A 19,670-nucleotide genomic window follows, 5' to 3' on the forward strand; every position below is an offset into this window, starting at 1 on the left:
TTGTTGTTTTGGCGTGGCGTGCCATATTACTTCACCCACAAAATGACCATTTGTATATCGATTAGTCACCCATGTGTCACCTTGAATTCTTGAAGAAAACATTGTCTTTCTCGCATGCCTCCGCGGTGAACTGGGAATCAAAAACAGAGAAAAGTCTTGATGAAACTGAAATAAATGAAAGCCGCGTATAAACAACAGCAAAACTATATTAAATGAAAACATCCGTTTACAAACTCTCACACAACTGGTGCAGAATAATCCATGTCTCATTTATCCAGTCGTGTGCTCACTAACACATGCATCTTCACTAAAACCTGACTATTTAAAACACTTCTGCATAAACAGGCTCATGCTTGTGCAGGAGTGCTACTCACCTGTGTTAGTCCAAAGTGTTTTAAATAGTAAAGTTAATGTTTTATATTTTGTCTGCATTTATATCTTTGAGTATTTATTTCACAATGTCTTATTTATTAATTTATTTAATATTCACTTTGGGTCTCCATAATAACAAGTTCAAAAGTTCAGTTTTTTTTATCTATATTTGTTATAACAAGTGATTCTGCAATCCGTTCTGTCCCAACTCATCAAATACCACCGTTTGGTCGGCGCCCCTTGGCATCAGAAACCGACGCACATAGGCCCTTTAGCAACAGTATGTGACGTACCGGGCTTTCAACTAACTCCAATGTAAACCCACCCGCGGCGTTATTCGACGGTCGGAGTGTGACGTGGTATTAATAGCGTGAGAGTCCATTCAGGGCGTGAGGGAGGGAGGGAGCGCAGGTGGACGGGTCAAACAAACACAACACTTTCAACCAGGAGACCGCTGTTCGTGTCTCATGTGAAACCAGAAGTCAACGTTAATTTATTTGTCACGTAACTTCCATTAAGTTACAGCACTTCTGGAGTTATTTTAACCATCTTTTCCTAAACCTAACTAAGTAGTTTGTTGCCTAAGCCTAACCAAGTCGATGTATTCGTAAACATATATAAGTAGTTTTATTTTGAAAAGACTGGAGCGGAAAAATGGACACGTGCGTTTACGTGACATTCGTAGGAAAACGCACATAAAATATGCTGCTGAAAGTCGTGCTGAGCGTCATGAAAAAAAAGGAAATTCTTGTCTATTTACACAAATCAAATAGAATCAATTCTGTGACTATTTCGCGAACTGCCGTGAGACTGTGTTGGATAATCAGATCCTTTGATAACATCTTGGTTCGTGAACAGTGCGGGTCTCCATATCTTTCTTTATATTTGTACATATAGAATAGAATATGTGTATTATTATTATTATTATTATTATTATTATTAATAAACAATTTAACACTAAACAGCGATAATGTTCCTTTTTAATCAATTAAATCTATTTTAAGTCATGCAAATGAGAACACCAAAACTCGAATCATAAGAGCGATCTAACAAGCTTGTTCCTCATCCTGACACACAACGATTGAATGGGAGTAATATTAAAACATGACATGATGACAAACTCATACAATGTCAGCTGCAGGAACTGACGGAGTTGATCTGTATTTCTTCTGTAACATCGAGATGATCTGAGCTCAATCGAAATGAGACCTTTTAACTTCCAGTCAAGTTTTCGAAGCTAAATTCGCTATATGACGCTGTGCGTATGGTTTATATGTATGTTTTGACAGCAGCCTTTACAAATTGCAAATTTCCTTCAAGCAGTTCCACATGGTTCAGGATGGTTTAAGATTCATTCTGACTCTCATACTTGGACCAAGATTTAATTGAAGATGTTTTTAATCAGTGAAACTTTTCAGGCTCGCAATACAGTGGAAAACAAAAGCGACTAACGTGATAAAAGATGGCAAACTGCACTGGCTTCTTCGACATGTGCCAACATGTGTGACATGTTAAGATCGCATCTACACGTTCTGTAAACGGTTGTTTGTCAAGGATTGGTACCAAAATTAGGTGCACGTGGCCTAAAAATTTGAGAAACAGACTATTGTAAGGGTTCGATTTTAGGAACCAGCAGATTAAATGTGGAGTTGGGAAAATGAAAGAGCAGCTCAGTACCACCACTGAAGTGCCCTCGAGCAAGACCTTCAACCCTCAAGAGCTCCAGTGGAGTCGGTCAAGGTGTTCCTTAAAAAGAAAGCCTGTCTCTTCAGCAATACATGTAACTGTTAAATATAGATTTTTAAATAATCATCTCAGTTTGATCTGCTGCTAGAATATTGAATATAACTGGTACAAAGTGATTCTTTGATATTTCTCAATCCGGGTTCAAATTATAAGAAGTCAAGGCTAATTTATATCCGATTCGCCCCTTCAAAGCATGACAGAGAGTTTCCACATGCGATGAGGCAGCCTCGGATCATTTCAAACCTGTTTGATATAAATGTGGACCCAACGTCACCGCTGTGCCCCCCCCCACAAGAACCTTGTTATGTCTGCTCCAGAGAGACTCTAACACAATGCAAGAGGCAGAGGATTTTACTAGGACTTCAAACGGACTGTGGTACTTCAGCTTTCTTTATCGGCCAGTAAACTTTAGTCTAAACTAAATTCACTTTACTGGGCTGACAGGTTTCTGAGAAGAGGACATTTGAAATGGCAGCTGCTAAACGTGCATGTTTGTGCATGTTTTATTGGACAGCTGAGATGGAAAAAAATATAACTGAAATGAGTCTTTAGGTAAATACAGTAACAGTAAAGACAAAGAGGAGAGTCGGGGAGAACTCACATTGTCTTTGAATATAACAGGTAAGAGAGCGAGAGAGAGAGAGAGAGAGAGAGAGAGAGAGAGAGAGAGTCTTGTAGTTTTGAGTGTAACCCAATTTCATAAAGAAACACTCACCTCTCAGGGGCGAATGCAGTCCATCTCTAATGATAGGCGACTGTTCTCCTGAACACAACAACAGAACACAGTCAGAACACAAATATGTACTGTAAGTATCCAAATATTCAGTCAAATTGGCCTCACAATTATGTCAAATGCTAGCTCACATAACAGGAGAATAATTTCATATAGATTTAGCAAAAGACCCCCCCCCCCAAAAAAAATCAAATCAAGTTTATCTGTAGGCAACTATGTGTAATTAGAAGAGCAGAGTGCATCAAAACACTTCACATACCACAAGCATCAAATACGTTGGAGGATTAAGTGTTATATTGGGAAGGTATTATGAGCATTTAAGCACTACAATTTAAAAAGCATTATATTACGTAAAGCATTGGAATCCATCAAGTTACTTTTTGACCTGATATGAACTCCCAACCTGCATTCATTCCCAACACACAGACACTTATGCTTGGGCCAGACTGCCCGAGTGAGCAGCGCGAGACAGCTGCCTCCCTAAACCGCTGCGTGTCCCACGCGTATGGCGTCCACACCGGCAGCGTTTCCGCTGCTGCTGCCAGCCCTTTCTTTCTTTCTACATAGAGTTTCTAGAAAATGTTAAAAGTGTTTGATCCCAACTCACAGCATGGCTTTTTTTCTATGGTGTCCCTCAAGGTCTTGGTGTCTTCATGTGGTATTTTGGAAGGATTATTGATCATTTTTATCAATTCTCCAGTGGTAACAAATTGTTAAATTTAGCACTAAATCTGTGTAACAAATGGCATCAACCCAAAAATTGCTGCAATAACTTTTGAGACATAATAGAGCATGGGGATGACCATCACATACTTCTATCATAATGTTCTAAACCTTATACTTTTTTACAGTTTATTATAATTAATTAATTAACTAATTAATTATTTTATTTCAGATTTATGCTTGACACAGTGCTGAGCTGCATATCAAATTAATCTCCAGGTTCCCAGCTTTCAGATGATGTACATCACTTCTATGTGACATCTACTGTTAATCTGCTATCTCCCCCTAAAGACCTCCTGTAGCCCCCTAAAAAAGACTAAAACGGCTCTACTGTGGGTCTCAGAATGTTAAATAAACTAAGTCGGGAGATAAAGGACAGTGTTTGTGTTCTTCCCTGTGCAGGTTTTAAAGGAAATACGATGACGCTGGCAAATTAGGTGATTTGATGAATACATCGAGAATACATCCCCTCGATTATTTTTAAATTATCTTCATCTCTGGTCACTGAACAAGACTAAACGTGCTTTCAGACAGCGAGCAGTTGCTGCCTTTATCTTTATTTTTTATTTATTTTTTAACATGGCGGCCGAGGTCAGCGGCAGCAGCAAGGAGAGGGAGGGCCGCTCTATTTAGATTAGATTAGATTACAGTAGTTGGATAGCAGCGGCCTCGGGTGTACCGGTCGGTTGGATCGGAGGTGGAATGTGCACATTTCTAGATGAATTGATCATCTGGTGTTTAAAGGTGCAGTGTGTGGTATCTGGTGACATCTAGTGGTGATGTTTTAGATTGCAACCACCTGAAACTTCTCCAAAAACTAAATGATGTTCAATTAACCGTCACAAAAGACAACGAAAAGCATCAGATTCTGACAGTTGACACTGTCATGTACTCCTGTGCCCCCCACCGCAGAGACTGCATTTTCTAATCTACAGACTGACTTTAACACCCTGCAACATGATCTGTAAGATCTGAAATTGCTTTAAAACTCAACCAAAACTAAAACTAGGATTTTCTCTCATGGACGAACAAAAGTTCCAAACATTTCTATTAACACTCTCGATGGTGTCTCTATTCAGTCTGTTGACAATTACAAATACTTGGGAATTTGGATGGACAAAAGTCTAAATTTTAAATGCCATATTGACCATCTAGCAAAGAAATTCTAAGTCACACTGGGTTTTCTGTACAGGCTAAAGTCCTGTTTTTCCATGGCATCAAGAAAACGCTTAGTTGCTGACCTTTTCTTGACTCAGATTGATTTTGGTGATGCTATTTACAGGTTTGCTTCACCATCCACCTTGTCTAAACTTGACCCCCTGTATACTCAGTATGTCACTAACTCTGGCTTCAGGACCCATCATTGTCCCTTATACAGCATGGTAGGATGATCATCCCTCACTCTGCGGAGGTTACAACACTGGTACATTTTAGTCTATAAGATCATCTCTGGCAAACTTCTGACTTACTTAAGCCAGAAGTTTGTAATTCTCCCATACAGTCATAATCGAAGGTCACATAAATGGCTTCAGTTTTAAAGTTCCTTCTATCAGTACAGAAGCTGGCAAAACAATCTTGTTCCACTACAGTCCTTAGTCCTGGAATGATCTGCAGGCCAAGCTTAAACTTAAGACCCTTATCTCTTTAAATGATTTTAAATATAGAATAAAGGAAGTGGTCACTGCAGTTGTTTCAGTTGAATAGCAAACACATGACCAACATGCTGCACTGTTAATGCACTGTATGATGATGTAATGTATTTTGTCGTACCTATTGTGTATTATGTGATTCAGTGTTGTCTTTTTGTGTGTTTGATGCTGCTATTTGACCCTGTCTGACTAGTAAAAGAGGTTTTAATCTCAATGTGACTTCCTACTTAAATAAAGGTGATGATGAATTGAGAGGCTGGAACTCAGTGATGTTGAAAAATGACTCGTCGAGTCGATGATTCATCTTCTGTCGAGCGACTACTTAACTGACTTATCATTTCAGGCTATGAGTTTTTTCATCAGTGCAGGAACATTGATTGATCTTCCTTCAGGGACGTTGCTGGAATGGTGGCGTGCAGCGTTTCCTCACCGTAGCGTGTTGCCACTGTGGCAGATTGTGTGCACGCGGTGAGTCACTCCAACTGTTCTGCGTGAGCGAGTGCGTATACGTTGGACTGGGCCGACTGGGCCGGTTCCCACAGATCTCAAGCCAGTGAGCCTCCTGATGTTTTTCAGAGAAAACAGCTGGAGGCTTTGATATCTTTTTTTATATTTACTGGTGTTCATATGTTGTTGATTCGACTATTCCCCTGGTGCTGATAATGAGAATAGTTTCACTGTCAGAATGCTTATGAGTGAAACTTTGTCTATAAAATGCTGCATTTCAGTCAAATATCTGTGAATTGTATTTATTATTGGCCTTATGGAAAATTTCATTAAGCAGGAATTAAGAGTGGCGGGGGGGTTCTTAATCTGGGTTCGTTGTGCTTTTATTGCAGTGTGCTACTTTATTTGATTGTTTGATGGTTGTTTTGTGAATATGGACAGAGCAAATGAGTTCAGCAAGAAAAACACGACGGGGATAATAATGCAGCATGACCTCACAACACACCTCATTAATTGATGCCTATACATTCTGTCCAATGTTCAATGAATGCTTAAGTCTTAAAATAGTAAATAATAATAAACATAAATACATAAACATGCTATCTTGGGGAAGTCAAATGCTTCGTCTGTCCGTGGTTCTGCTTGTGTGTACAAAATGTTGACTACAATGAATTAGTTTAACCCTGATCAGTTACTTACATTATCTATTAATGTGTTGATCTGTTTGATTATATTTTGATCAATCAATATCAGAAATTAGTTAAAAATGACCCTCACAATTTCTCAAAGCTACAACATCTTTGCTGGGACACTCTTGTTTTGTCCGACTAACAGTCTGAAACCGATTTATCATATTTAGAAGGAAAACAAGTAATACGTCTTGAGATTTGAGACATTGAAACAAAGAGAAAGTTTTTTGCTTAATTAACATTTAAATGATTTTATTGATCATCAGATCAAGTTTAATTCATCTCTTTATTGTCCTTTTAAGAGGAGATTTAGAGGAACAGTGTGTAGCTATGGATGGAGGACGGAACATGCCAAAATTGAAAATAAATCAATAAATAAATGACTCAATAAATACATAAATTAAATCATTAAATTAACAAAAATAATATTACAAATAAATGTAACCATTAATTAATACATAAAATGTGACAAATTGATATTTCTGTTTTAATTTACTACTTAGTTTATTTTTGTATTAATACCCTTATTGATTTACTCTTTTGTTTAATGTTCCCTTTTATTTATTTATTTGTATTTGTTTTTGATATATTTATAAATGTATTTATTCATTTTTGCATATCATTTGTATTTAACTAATTAAATTTGTATTTATTGTTATTATAATTATTATAACATCTATTTATTTAGTTTTTTTTATTTATTTTCATTTTTTAAAAGTGTATTTATTTATATATTTATGCATTTCTTTTTTCATTTCTGTGTGATTTACCCTTATTTATTTCTCCAAACTTATTTATTTCTGTATTCTTTTCTTTATACATTTTACATTTTTACATCTTTTCTTCATGCATTTCTGCCTCATTATGCAAATCAGGGGGCTGTCACTCAACATGTCCCTGTGTTTCCCACACACACACACACACACACACACACACACACACACACACACAGGTGTAAATACCAGCATGTGGTCGTGCGTGTCGTCCTGCGTGTGCTCTCCCTCCTCCTCCTCCTCGTCTTCCTCTCCAGCTTCGCTGTTCTGTCTGTGCTCCTCCTCGTCCTCCAGCTCTGAGCTCGACTCCTCCCCTTCCTGCCACGCCTCCTCGCTCTGACACTCCTCTGCCTTCCTCCGCTCTGCACCAACACACACAGACAAACACAAATGTTAAGATAAACGTGGAAAGTACAAGGTGATCTGGACGCGTCACGACGTCGGCCATGAAAACAGCTGGTTGAATTCTCCCAGTTCTGATGAAAAGGAGCTTCATTGTTTCCTCTCCGATCTAAGTGATCCTGAGCACTCCCTTTAAATGCTCCGATTGGCTGTTGGCATGTGGCTTTGGTTGGTTACCAGACATTTTAAGGACAGATTGACTGAATCCTCTTTGAGCTTTCTCAAAACCTTAGATGGAAGCTGGAAACACCTTTATAATTAATGATTGGGGTTAAAGGGTAACTTTGGTATTTTTCAACCTGGACCCTATTCTCCCATGTTTTTGTTTCTAACTGACTAATAGCGACAACAATTTCTGAAAGTGGTCCTGTATTGAGGGAGAACGCTGTAGACGGCATGCTGCTCACTGGCTGTAATGTAATCCTATTGGGGCAAGCTGGCACCGTCATTTACATCCACTAAAAGTGCTTGTTTTTGCCCTGACAGGCTCTGATTGTTATTAGAAGTGTTTGACAACATTATGGAAAGAGTCTCGCTCAAGGAGAAGTCTCGTTCTGAAATCTGGCGAGGTGACGTGTTGCCGGAAGACAACGGTGAAATAGTGGAATACATCCATGGTGGAAACGCGAGTGTTTTGTTGTGATGGAGTACAGAAAGTAGTGTTATCTAAAAGATGTTCAATGTCATGGCTGAATATTTAGATGATTTCCACAATGTGGATGAGCTCTTTCAATTTGTATTTATTTGAGCCAGAGTATACAGATATTCAGATTTCACAGACTTGGACACAACAAAGAGACTGGATCAAGAGAAAGGAAAGAAAAAACAGTTTTTATTTCTCTGTACGCTCTTTTAATCTGAGCCTGTCAGCGGCAAAAACAAACACTTTTAGTGGGTGTAACATTACACTGACGCTGCTCACAGCTCATTTAGCGTCTGCTGTCTTCAGCACTCTCCCTCAATACTGGACCACTTTCAGCAATTGTTATTTCCATTAGTCACTTGGGAAAATAGCCTCCAGGTTGAAAAAATAATATAAAATCAAATAATATCTATGATCAAGTCATCTCGTTAACATACTTGCAGACAGCAGAAGCTGCATGTGGTCGTCGAGTAATTAGTTTCTGGTTTGGGTGCAACACGCAGAGGAAAGGCATTTGTAAACAGGAAAGTCCTCATCCATGTGTAAAACACCCTTTTCCTTACTCACTCAGATTACTGTGGGATGGTTTACCAACACTACTGCTGTGTAACAGACCAGATTCAGAGATCAGAGAGGGATCAGCAGAGCAGATACAGGCTACACTACACTGAAAGACCACACAAAGACTGAAGAACTGTGAATGGCTGGAATACGTAGGCAGCATAGTCAGCGGAATGAGAGTAACTGGACCTGACGGGACTTTCCAGGTGGGCTTTAATGGTCACTCGAGGACAGGAGCAAAGCTTCTGGAGAGGTGGGACCTGTAAATCCCTGCACGCTCGACGGACCCCTCCAGCATCAGTTTTGGAGGTGCAGGGCTTCCTCTGGTGGCCGTAGTAATTATGACGCGAGTAAAGGAGGAAGTCAGGTGATGAGGTATAAAGAGCAAAAAAGTTTGCGGATCAAACAAACACAAAGACTCAGGAAGCCGCTGGTCGTGTCACAAGTGAAATCACAACTCAACGTTGACTCATTTTAAGTTACATAACATGATTTACGCACATAATGTAACATACTTAACTTATGTCATGTACATTACATAGTTAACTTACCTACTTAACTTAAATTACATAACAAGCATACTTATTTTAGCCCAAACCATGATCTTTTGCTAAACCTAACCAAGTAATGACGTAATCAGGGTCTGAAATTAACTTTTTTTACATCGTGCCACTGTGGCAGACAAGTTTTTTTTTTTTGTCTGCCACTCAGAAATTTTATCTGCCACTTTTGAAATCGCTGTGCCAAATGAAGGAAAAACATTTATGATCTGATGTCATTCAATGTTTGATATATTAAACATAAAAAACATTACATACACGGTAAATGACAGTGTTCGAATTACGTCATCTATAGTGGTTATTTGCATAAAAGCACACACTTCAGACGATTGTGATTATTTAAATATTTGCTTTGATTAAAACAAATCTTGGTAAGTTGTTATGAAGTTAAACAGGTCATAATTCTCTCTCTATTATCTATTCTTTATTGATTTGAAAACATTTCCTACAAACATCTGGATTTATTCAAATTTCACGCAAAAAAAAATACATTTTACGAGATTACATTTGAACACATCATGATGACGTTGTAATTTACCTTCGTCCAGTGGTCACTGTGCTGAGCAGACTTTGAACGCCTCATAATAATAACTCAATGGAACCTCCGTTAACGTTAGTAGCTCCGCTATTTATCCAGTCAGGACTGCGCTGCCCACCCGCTGCTAACAGGTAACATTACCAACTCTCATCCTGATGATTTTAGCACAGATTTGTTGTTCACATTGTCGCATTATCAGGGAAAAAATAGGGTGCGCCCCCTCAGGTTTAGTAGCGCCATGCTTTTGAGCGTTTTTTTTTCTCTCCGCCTTGGTTCCGGTCCAAAACAAACTGAAACATGATAAAGCGTATGTATGCGTCATTGTGCAGCGTAACCGTCGGTCACGGAGGCATGAGATGCCAAGAAAGCGGACAACTACGGTTCTCTATTCCCATCTCTCGCATTTTCCCTGCCTGCCAAAGTGGCGGGTGTCTTGATGAGTTCTGCTGCCACTGCCAACAATTTACCCATATTTGGCGGGTGGCGGGGGCTAATTTCAGAGCCTAGATTTATTGTTCTTAACTTATATTACGTACGTATAACGTTAACCACGCATTGCACTACCCTGTACATTGAAAAATTACGCTAAAGGGGTACCACGTGCATTGAAAAGTGACATCAACGGGTCCTGACTCCTGACCAAGCGTCTGTATGTGACGAGTTTGGCAATCGTTTGGCAAAATTTCAGATGTGGCGCTGTGATTCAGAGGCCTGGAATTATGTCTCTGAAGCTGCATCCCAGGCTCCTGGTGCAGATATAAACTCAGTGTTGAACACTGTCCAGCTCCGCATGCTTTCAGAGAAAAGCTGGTTCTGCTTTCTTTTCATCCTGGAGTCTGTTTCCATCCACTGGCTTTTCTATGTGGTTTTGTATTTTTTACAGTTCTTGAGAATTTCTCTGTGAACTTCTGCAGCCGGGCGGGCAATTCTGTCATTCTGAGTACGACGTTTTAGAAGACAAGTTAGACAAAAACGTCTTTACTTTTCAAAATGTGACATGACAAGTGCAATCAATTTGAGGAGGCTGAATTTAAATGTATTTTATTAGGATATTTATAGGTCGTGTGGAAGAAGTTTTGCCCGTCAGAACAGAAACAATGTGCTTTGTTTGTTATGCTTTGATGTGTGCACTTATACATGTTGTCCTTGAAGTTTTCCATGAATCAAAATTTATTCTAAGAAACAAATGTTTCTGAGCAACCTTACGAGTTCATCGGTTCAATTTGAGCCCTGTGGTCGTCGTTTCATAGCTGCAACTGTCCTCAACCTTCATGATTTTTAAATATGGATTTAAAGAATGAAAACACTGAGGTCAGGGTACAGCGGCGGTTTACAAATGAATTATTCAGTTTCTACACCACAAGACATTACAAGCAAAAGCAAGTTCAGAGGTCACGATTTACATAAACAATACTGATGACAAAATATTCCCAGTGAGCATTTTGCTGTAGAGTAACGTGATTTTTCAGAGGCCCTCAGGTCGACCACATCCCTTCTCTGACTGTGCAGATCCAGAAATCTGAAGCCTTCTGTTCATCACAGCGGTCTGAATTGCAGCCTGACAGCAGATGGGAGAAATATTTCTTGGCCTCCCTGCGGGCCCTTCTGCATGCTGTTATCCTCTATTTTTTACCATAATTATACTTAACATTGGATCCACTAAATGACATGAACAGATGTCAGGTGACTTCCCCGGACTCCTAATCCAAACGGCCCTACAACCTGATTTTAACACCGTACAGAACTGGCTCTCATCTACCAAATTACTGCTTAATAAAATGAAATCTTACACTATGGTCTTTGGCACGAAAAAGCGCCTCAAATCCAAATTGAATTATTTCGCTATTACATGTAATGATGTTACTTAGCTGCGTAAAACTGATGAAATGAAATACTCGGGCCTATGGCTCCACTCTGAACTCACATTCGAACCACATATTGATGATGTCTTATGTGAAATTATCTATGGAATTGATGTTCTATACCGATCTAGAACGTGTTTTAATGTCGAAAGGAAACTTGCCTCGACAGCTCGCTCACGCGGTATGTACACAGTGAAGACCTTTGTTCTAGGCTACAAGAAAAATGTCTTTTTTGAGAAGGCTTCTTCGACTCTATGGTGTAGAGAGTAAACTCATGATTCTGTTTTATCAAACTATTTTAGAGAGTGCAACTCAATATGGCATGCCGGCATGGAAACCTGTCAGCACAAGCTCGCACGTCTTACTCAAACAGCCCTGAGTATCATTGGGAAAAGAAACCAACATCACTATCTTCATCCTTTATGTATGAAAACAACCCATCATAAATTCTGAACCCTGAATCCGAGGTGTTGCCTTCAGGCTAAACTGGTACAAAACTTCATTCATTCCATCCTCAATAGCAACAAGTAGTGGTGCTGTATGATGATTTTATTGGGGACTAATATATTTCGACTAGATTATCTGGCTTGATTATACCTGGTTTTTATTATTTGAAACTATGGTAACACTAAACATCATTTATAAATGGTAAATTGATAGTTAACCCTCTGAGACCTATTATTTTATCATTTCATTGTTTGTTAACAGTAATATAATTATTAACTAAGTTGAATTAACTATCAATTTATCATTTATAAATGATGCTTATTATGAAGTGTTACTGAAACGGTAGTATTTTATTATTTTAAAGAACTACCATCTTCACACTCAACATGTAAATATAAGTATGTTTATGCATGAGTGTATGTATGATCTATGTTCGAGTCGTGTGAGTACATTGTGACATTGTTGGCAAGATGTGTGATGCAGCAGCTTGGAGACACATTTTGTATATTTTTATATCTGATCTTATCTAACTTACTGTATATTACCAGTTCTGGATAACTGACTGGTTTATGAAAATGCTTGTAAGACTAATCTTTCCCTTCTTAATACAGCGTATAATAGCCCAGATGTCCTACTATCACACATTGTACTGTATTTCTCAATGTTTCAATGATCTGTTCATCAAAAATGCATTTCAGCTATTTTGGTATAGCTTCAATGTAGAGCTGTTGTTGCAGAAGTAGAGGCTCTATAGTTAAGGATTTTTTTCAATAACTAACATATTAAAGTACACATTAAGCATATTTATTGAAACTGACAGTTGGATAGCAAAACCTCAGCTCGAGACTCCAAAACTCTAAACACATTTTCTGCTTTGCACCCAATTTGTAATTCAACACTTTTTGCAAGAAAATGCCCTCTGTTCTCTACATGAGACACAGGAGTCTGACATACAATCACCTGATTACCGTTTCAAAACACCGACATCCAAAAATGCCACACCCATGGACCAATTGGCCAATAAACGTGCTACCTGGCTAAACGGCTAATTGCTAAATTGTCAACTCATCAATCAAGATGTAATGCTGCGTTCCAGACAACTCGGAGGTTGGACATTTTCCCAGTTGAAATTGTCTAACTTCCGACCTCCAAGCGTTCCAGGTGCAGGACGCCAAACAAAAACAAAATCTGTGCCTGGCCGTGAAAAACTGATGTTTCTTTGGCCAGTGTACACACAATTGAACTCTCAGCAGTGCAGCCTCCACCTTTTTTACGTTTTAGTATATAAATATCTTTCAGAAATTGTTTACCATAACCAACTACCTAATAACATGGCGACATATTTTGACATAAATGTACATGCAGGACAGGTTTTACTATATGATAGTATGTATTACAGTTTTTCTCAATTGTTTTCTACAATCTTAAATCTCTTGTGTTCACATGGAACACCCTGCCATTCAAAATGCTACACTTTTATTCCCTACTATCCACTTTGAATCCTCACATGGGCAAATACATGTTGCACAATTGTTTAATTAGCAATCAGAGCTTTAGCAATAAAATGTTCCACAGGTGAGCTCTTGTGTTTTGGAGCAATGGATGCCAACATAGGAGAGAGAGACATAGCAAGAATAGTGAGAGTAAGAGGAGGAAGAGGAGAGAGATTCAGGCCACTTTGGTTGACCATGGTCCAACAGTGAGGGAGGCTGGGCAGAGAGTACAACCATATTTACTGTAAGCAGGTTAACAGTAGGTAAAGTAATCTACTCTCTTTACAGTACTGTAGTACTGCATCAATGCAGTACTCAATGCTTAGTAGTATTGCAATTGGACCATAGTATTGTAAACAAAAAATATGTTTCATGTATGAGATTGGGAACTATATTCCTAATGTACCTGCACAGAATTGACAGTATTGACCACAGAGAACACTGGCTGTGATCACCCGATTCGACTGTTGTTATGCCATTAAATCAGTCGCTATAAACACCATAGATGTGGGTCAGCAGGGGCCTACTACACCTACTACGTTGTAAAGTGAAACTAAAAAGCAACACGTTCTAATATGTCAAACTGAATGAAACGTTACGTTTTGAAGACAAACAAAAATACTTCTTTAGGTTTAAGCAACAAAACTACAACTTCTTTAAGTTTAGGCAACAAATCTACAGCTTCTTTAGGTTTAGACAACACAACTACAACTTCTTTAAGTTTAGACAACAAAACTACAACTTCTTTAAGTTTAGACAACAAAACTACAACTTCTTCAGGTTTAGACAAAAACATCATGTTTTGGGTTAAAATAACAACGAACACAAAGACAACTACACATTGTTGGTTTCACACGGGATGCAAACTCTGGTCTCCTGGGTGAAAACCCGGCGTTTTATGTCCCAGTCATCGTCCCCGATCTCCACCTCTTATTTCACACTGTACTACAGCGCTTGACTTTTGCTTCTGCTCCTGTCATAACTATTACGGTCGCTAGAGGACACTGTTGTGTTCTTTAATGCCTTTTTTCGGTGCTCTACCATGTGAATACATGATAAAACCTACTATTGGGTGTAGTGTACCCCTATTGACCCACATCTATGGTGCTTCTAGCGACTGATAACACCTATTTAATAGCCTGACAAGAGTCTAATCAGCTGTTGTGATGGTGACGAGGTGCTGTGGTCAAACTGAAACCGAAGACAGGATGCGGCTGAAGTTCCTGTGAGATGCAAGTCAACAAAGCAACAAGTGGCATGTTTTAAAAAATGTGTATTAGCCATTTAAGTGTAATTCATGCTTTCTTTTTTTGTCTCCAAAAATGTTTTGCTGTGTTTATGAACTATACTCTATTTAAAATAGCTTCTCTTGTCATTTCCAGTTCAAAATGCTGCCTGTGGAAATGGATTGATGTAATGACTGATTTTCACAATGTGGAGTGAAAATGTTTTCATCAGTTTGCAGTACTGGTCGTATATTCATGTACTTTAGTCTAATAATATCAAACCCAGACTATATCATTATACAAGTGTTTCAGATTGAGCACAGCAGTGTGTAACTGGTTCAAACAGAATCAGATACTATGAACCATGTGTTGTTTTTTTAATAAATCATTGTGTAGTTTTGAATGAAGTGTTTCATTTTGAAAAGCATCTGAGGAGTTATGTGTTGTGTGAATTGTGTGTAGTGTTTTGACAAAATGTTTTCAAAAGCAATCGTAAAAAAAGAAAACTGTCAGGTTTTGAACGTTTGGTTTTCATTTCTGGCATACTATACAAACATTTGTAAATAAGACAAGACAAATCCATAATTTTGGTTTGGGTAGGCTAAAATGTAAGCATTTTAGAAATTAAGGAAAATGTGACAACAGATTGGACAAGATTAAAAACTGTAATGTTGTTGTTGAATTGTTTGTATTATGTGAGCTGAGCTGAACCTAAACAGCTAACACCTAAAATCAGTTCAATTATTTATTATGTACAGATAAAATAATAATAAATACCTTTTCCAGAAGAAATAAACAAATGCATCCTTCACATATTGATAAGAAAAAAACCCCTACATATTTAATATTTTATTACTACCATGGCATACTTTTCCTTGCACATGATTTTATTTATTTTTTCTTTAGCCTAACCTGATTTGGCCTGATTTATAATGCGAAAGAAAAAAAGATGTGGCCTCAGTGACTTTTTCATTGGAACATGAAAAAGGCCACGCATGTCTTCAGAAGAAAGCACAGAAAGTAACATCACTGAGAGAAATCCTATTTCATGTTCTTTCCTGCTCACTTCTCTTGATGTAACAATTCCATTTTTTTCTCCAGGAACCTGAAGGGCACATGTGGATCCCAGAAGGTTTCTGATAAGGAAGCAAACTGTTGAACCCCCTGATGAATCTGAAGTATTTCTCTCTAACGTAAGGTTAGGAAACGGTCGTGGTTGACGTTAACTTCACTGACTAGCGACTGACGGGACTGACGATACCGAAATACTTGCCATCCCTCCCGATATTCCCAGGACACTCCCGTTTTTCATCGTCCTCTTCCAGATTCCTTCCTGGGTCAAATTCTCCCGTATTTCTCCCGATTTATGACAAATTTTCACAATTTTTTTTTTCCATTTCGTTATCACAACCTGTTTCTGTCACTGGACAGTGTGTATAAGCCCTACTGTTTCCACCGCAACGACAATACAGCTACACCTAATGTTGTTTACTGGCTGAAGAGCTCGCGACACAACTCGGTTTGAGCTGCGCTCGCCGCACATCACAACGCGCTTTGCTCGACACAGCAAAAAAAATGTCAAGGCGCGGAGCAAGCCATTAGAAATAAGAGGTTTAAGAGCTCAGTGGTGGCGTTGTCACGTTGTGTCTGAAAGAACCTTCAGTGAGTGAGAGACAGAGAGAGAAATGGAGATAACTAAGAGAAAGAAATACTCAAGCAGGAGCAGAAAATGAATGACTGAATAAAAACTGATGAATATTAGTTTATGCCAGAGATTGATTATTCTGTATTCTTTGCTAAGAATTAAAAGTAGCCTTGGCAGCCAGACAACCCAATGGATGGAGAGAGGCTTCACCCCAGATGAATGCCTCGCTACCGGCCACGATCAACCTTGGGCTGTCTGGAAAACACTGAACCGCCTGCGGGCCGGCGAAGGACGCTGCAAGGTGTCCATGAAGAAATGTAAAATAACAACTTCCGATGCATTTGTGTGTAGCGAATCCCAAACCATGGAACACACCATGAGATGTAGCCAAGCTCCACAATGTACCAAAGATGACCTGACCGAACCAAATGCCGCTGCAGCTCGCCTGCGCCAACCACTAGAAAGACATGATATAGAAGATGGCTGGACACGAGGAAGAATTGAAAGTAAAATTAAAAGTATTTAAGATTAAAAATGCTGTTGTAGTTTTTTCATTGTTTTAAAGTCACCAGAATGCTGGAAACAAAGTCTCTGAAACTCATATTTTCCCTATTTTCGAAATGTCAAGGTCGGCCAGTATGGATAGCGACGAATCAGGTGACAAACGACTGACAAAATAAGTCAATGTTACTTTTAGTTTCACACGGGACATGAACAGCGGTCTCCTGGTTGAAAGTCTTGTGTTTGCAACTGTAAATAGTATACAAATGATGCAAGTGATATGTTTTGTCCTCCATAGCTTCCAGGTTTCGACCCAGTTGAACACCTATGAGATATTTGGAGCGATATGTGAGACAGTGGTCTTCAGCTGCCAACGCTGCTGGGATGCAGCCAATGTGCTGTAACTCCCAAAAAACTTCCTCTCCTCTCAGTCCAATTACACTTTATATCCTCCTCACTAAGAAAACACGATTTGGTCATGTTTAGGTCAAAAGATATCCAGATGTCCAGATTAACCCTCTGAGACCCTCTAGACTTTACTGTCTATCAGAGGCTCTATTAGGTTCAGTTTTAGGGCTAGAGTGAAGCTACAGGTTTCACATGAAACTAGAAAACTTAAGGAATCATTTCTTGAAGGAGGTTGAATAACGCTCCAAAGTTGGGCAAACTGGCATGGCCATTTTCAAAGGGGTCCCTTGACCTCTGACCTCCAGATATGTGAATGAAAATGGGTTCTATGGGTACCCACGAGTCTCCCCTTTACAGACATGCCCACTTTATGATAATCACATGCAGTTTTTTTTAATGCAGTATAAATGTGTTATTGTCTCCTATTCTCACATGGTGTGTTTGAATATTTCTGCATCCCTAAACAGTCTTGAATTACATAAATTGGGTATCAATGTAAAGCTGAGTCTCTTGTGGATCCAATGAGCCCAACTGTATTCACGTGTGATGATGTAAGTCCACATAGGAGACATTTCAATGTAGTCAGACCATTTTCTTGAAAATGCAATTCTTGCAGAAATCTCCAAATGTCAAAAGTTGGCTTTTTCTATGGTGTTCCTCGAGGTCTTGGTGTCTTAATGTGGTATTTTGGAGGGATTATTGATCATTTTTATCAATTCTGATGTGTGTGTGTGTGTGTGTGTGTGTGTGTGTGTGTGCATCACCTGTGGCGGTGATGTGTGTGTCTTCTGTGATCTGCTCCAGTCTGCCCAGCAACGCTTCGATGTTGGCTTTAATTTGAGTCAACTCTGACTTGATCGCCTGAAGCTCTGCACCTTTCACTGCTAACAGAGAGACAGAAACAGAGAGACAGCCAGAGAGACAGACAGAGAGACATAGACAGAGAGACGTTTTCTGATTAATAAGTCTGCAGAGAGCGAACCAGACATTTGCATCCTATAAGGTCAGAGTCTTTGAAACATTATTATGTAGAGATGATGATACATTATCATGTCCATCTTCAGGAGGCAGGTCTGGATCCTGGAGGAGATAAACTGGGTTTAGAAACAATGTTTAAATGGTCTCCAGTGTGATTAACGGCTCTAATATGAGCCATGAAATCATTCGCCACCATGACTTTTGACAACAGGCAGGAGGGATTCGCTGCGGTCGAACAGTCCAAAAAATGACGAGTCATGTTTTTTCTCCTCGACCTCGATGGGAAACGTCATGAGGTCAAGGACAGATGTACATTTAACCCCGAGACCTGTGATCCTGACCGACTTCACTGTCTTTCAGAGGTTGTAGAGGTTCAGTTTTAAAGCGAGAGTGAAGATGTCATATAGAAAAACCTAAAGAATCCATCGGTACCAACGGTGTCATGCTAGGTTGTCGGGAAGGAGGTTAAATAACGCTCTAAAGTTGGGCTAAAATTTGGCGAAGAAAAACCGTCACGGCCATTTTCAAAGGGGTCCCTTGACCTCTGACCTCCAGATATGTGAATGAAAATGGGTTCTATGGGTACCCACGAGTCTCCCCTTTACAGACATGCCCACTTTATGATAGTTAAATGTAATAAGTGTGTTATTTTCACCTGTTCTAAAATTATGTATTTGAATATATCTGCATACAAAAACATTTTTTTTATCAATTTCTTGATTGGTAATCAATGGTGAAATTTAGCACCAAATCTGTGAAACAAATGATGAATGAAGTCAAAAATTGCTGCAACAGCTTATGAGACATAAGCAAGCATGGGGATGAACTTCATATTGTTCGAAGCCCTTATACACGTTAACAATTTATTGTAATTAATGAATTCATTCATGTTCATTTCTGATTAATGACTAGTACAACTTGACACACAGTGCTGAGCTGCATCTTAATCTTCAGGTTCCCAGCTTTCAGATGATGTTCACCCCTTCAATGTGACATCTACTGTTGACCTGCTATCTCCCCCTAAAGACCCCCGGTACCCCGCAAAGAAAGACTAAAACGGCTCTATTGTGGCTCTCAGAGGTTTAAGGATTCCTGTAAAGAAGGATGTTTTCCATTTATCCACAGTGTACAATTAAACAGCAACGACGGATGTTATTGATGGCTGCTTTAACACGAGGACCTCCAGGCTCTTTAGGGATACTATTTTCTCTAAATCCCACGCCACAGAGTGTCTGTATCCTTTAGTTCGCGCTAATGGGTCATCAGTCTCCATC

At 39.1% G+C, this 19,670-nt stretch overlaps 1 protein-coding gene across 7 annotated transcripts in view; it reads right to left on the minus strand.

Annotated features, from left to right (window-relative positions):
- The window catches only part of raly (RALY heterogeneous nuclear ribonucleoprotein), a 174,317-nt gene that overhangs the window by 19,672 nt on the left and 134,975 nt on the right, over positions 1-19,670 (minus strand). For 4 of the 7 annotated variants that reach the window (XM_037765815.1, XM_037765790.1, XM_037765807.1 and 1 more), the window contains exons 7-9: positions 18,183-18,302; positions 7,322-7,494; positions 2,834-2,881 (exon numbers count right to left, since the gene is read on the minus strand). In XM_037765815.1, the coding sequence (XP_037621743.1) occupies positions 2,837-2,881; positions 7,322-7,494; positions 18,183-18,302 (338 nt within the window). In that variant the 3' untranslated portion in view covers positions 2,834-2,836. Of the gene's footprint in view, positions 1-2,833; positions 2,882-7,321; positions 7,495-18,182; positions 18,303-19,670 lie in introns of those variants that run through there. The other 3 variants (XM_037765823.1, XM_037765831.1, XM_037765826.1) reach the window with 3 other exon arrangements.

The sequence above is a fragment of the Sebastes umbrosus genome, chromosome 1, assembly GCF_015220745.1.
Source record: "Sebastes umbrosus isolate fSebUmb1 chromosome 1, fSebUmb1.pri, whole genome shotgun sequence".
In the NCBI taxonomy this organism is placed as follows: Eukaryota; Metazoa; Chordata; class Actinopteri; order Perciformes; family Sebastidae; genus Sebastes; species Sebastes umbrosus.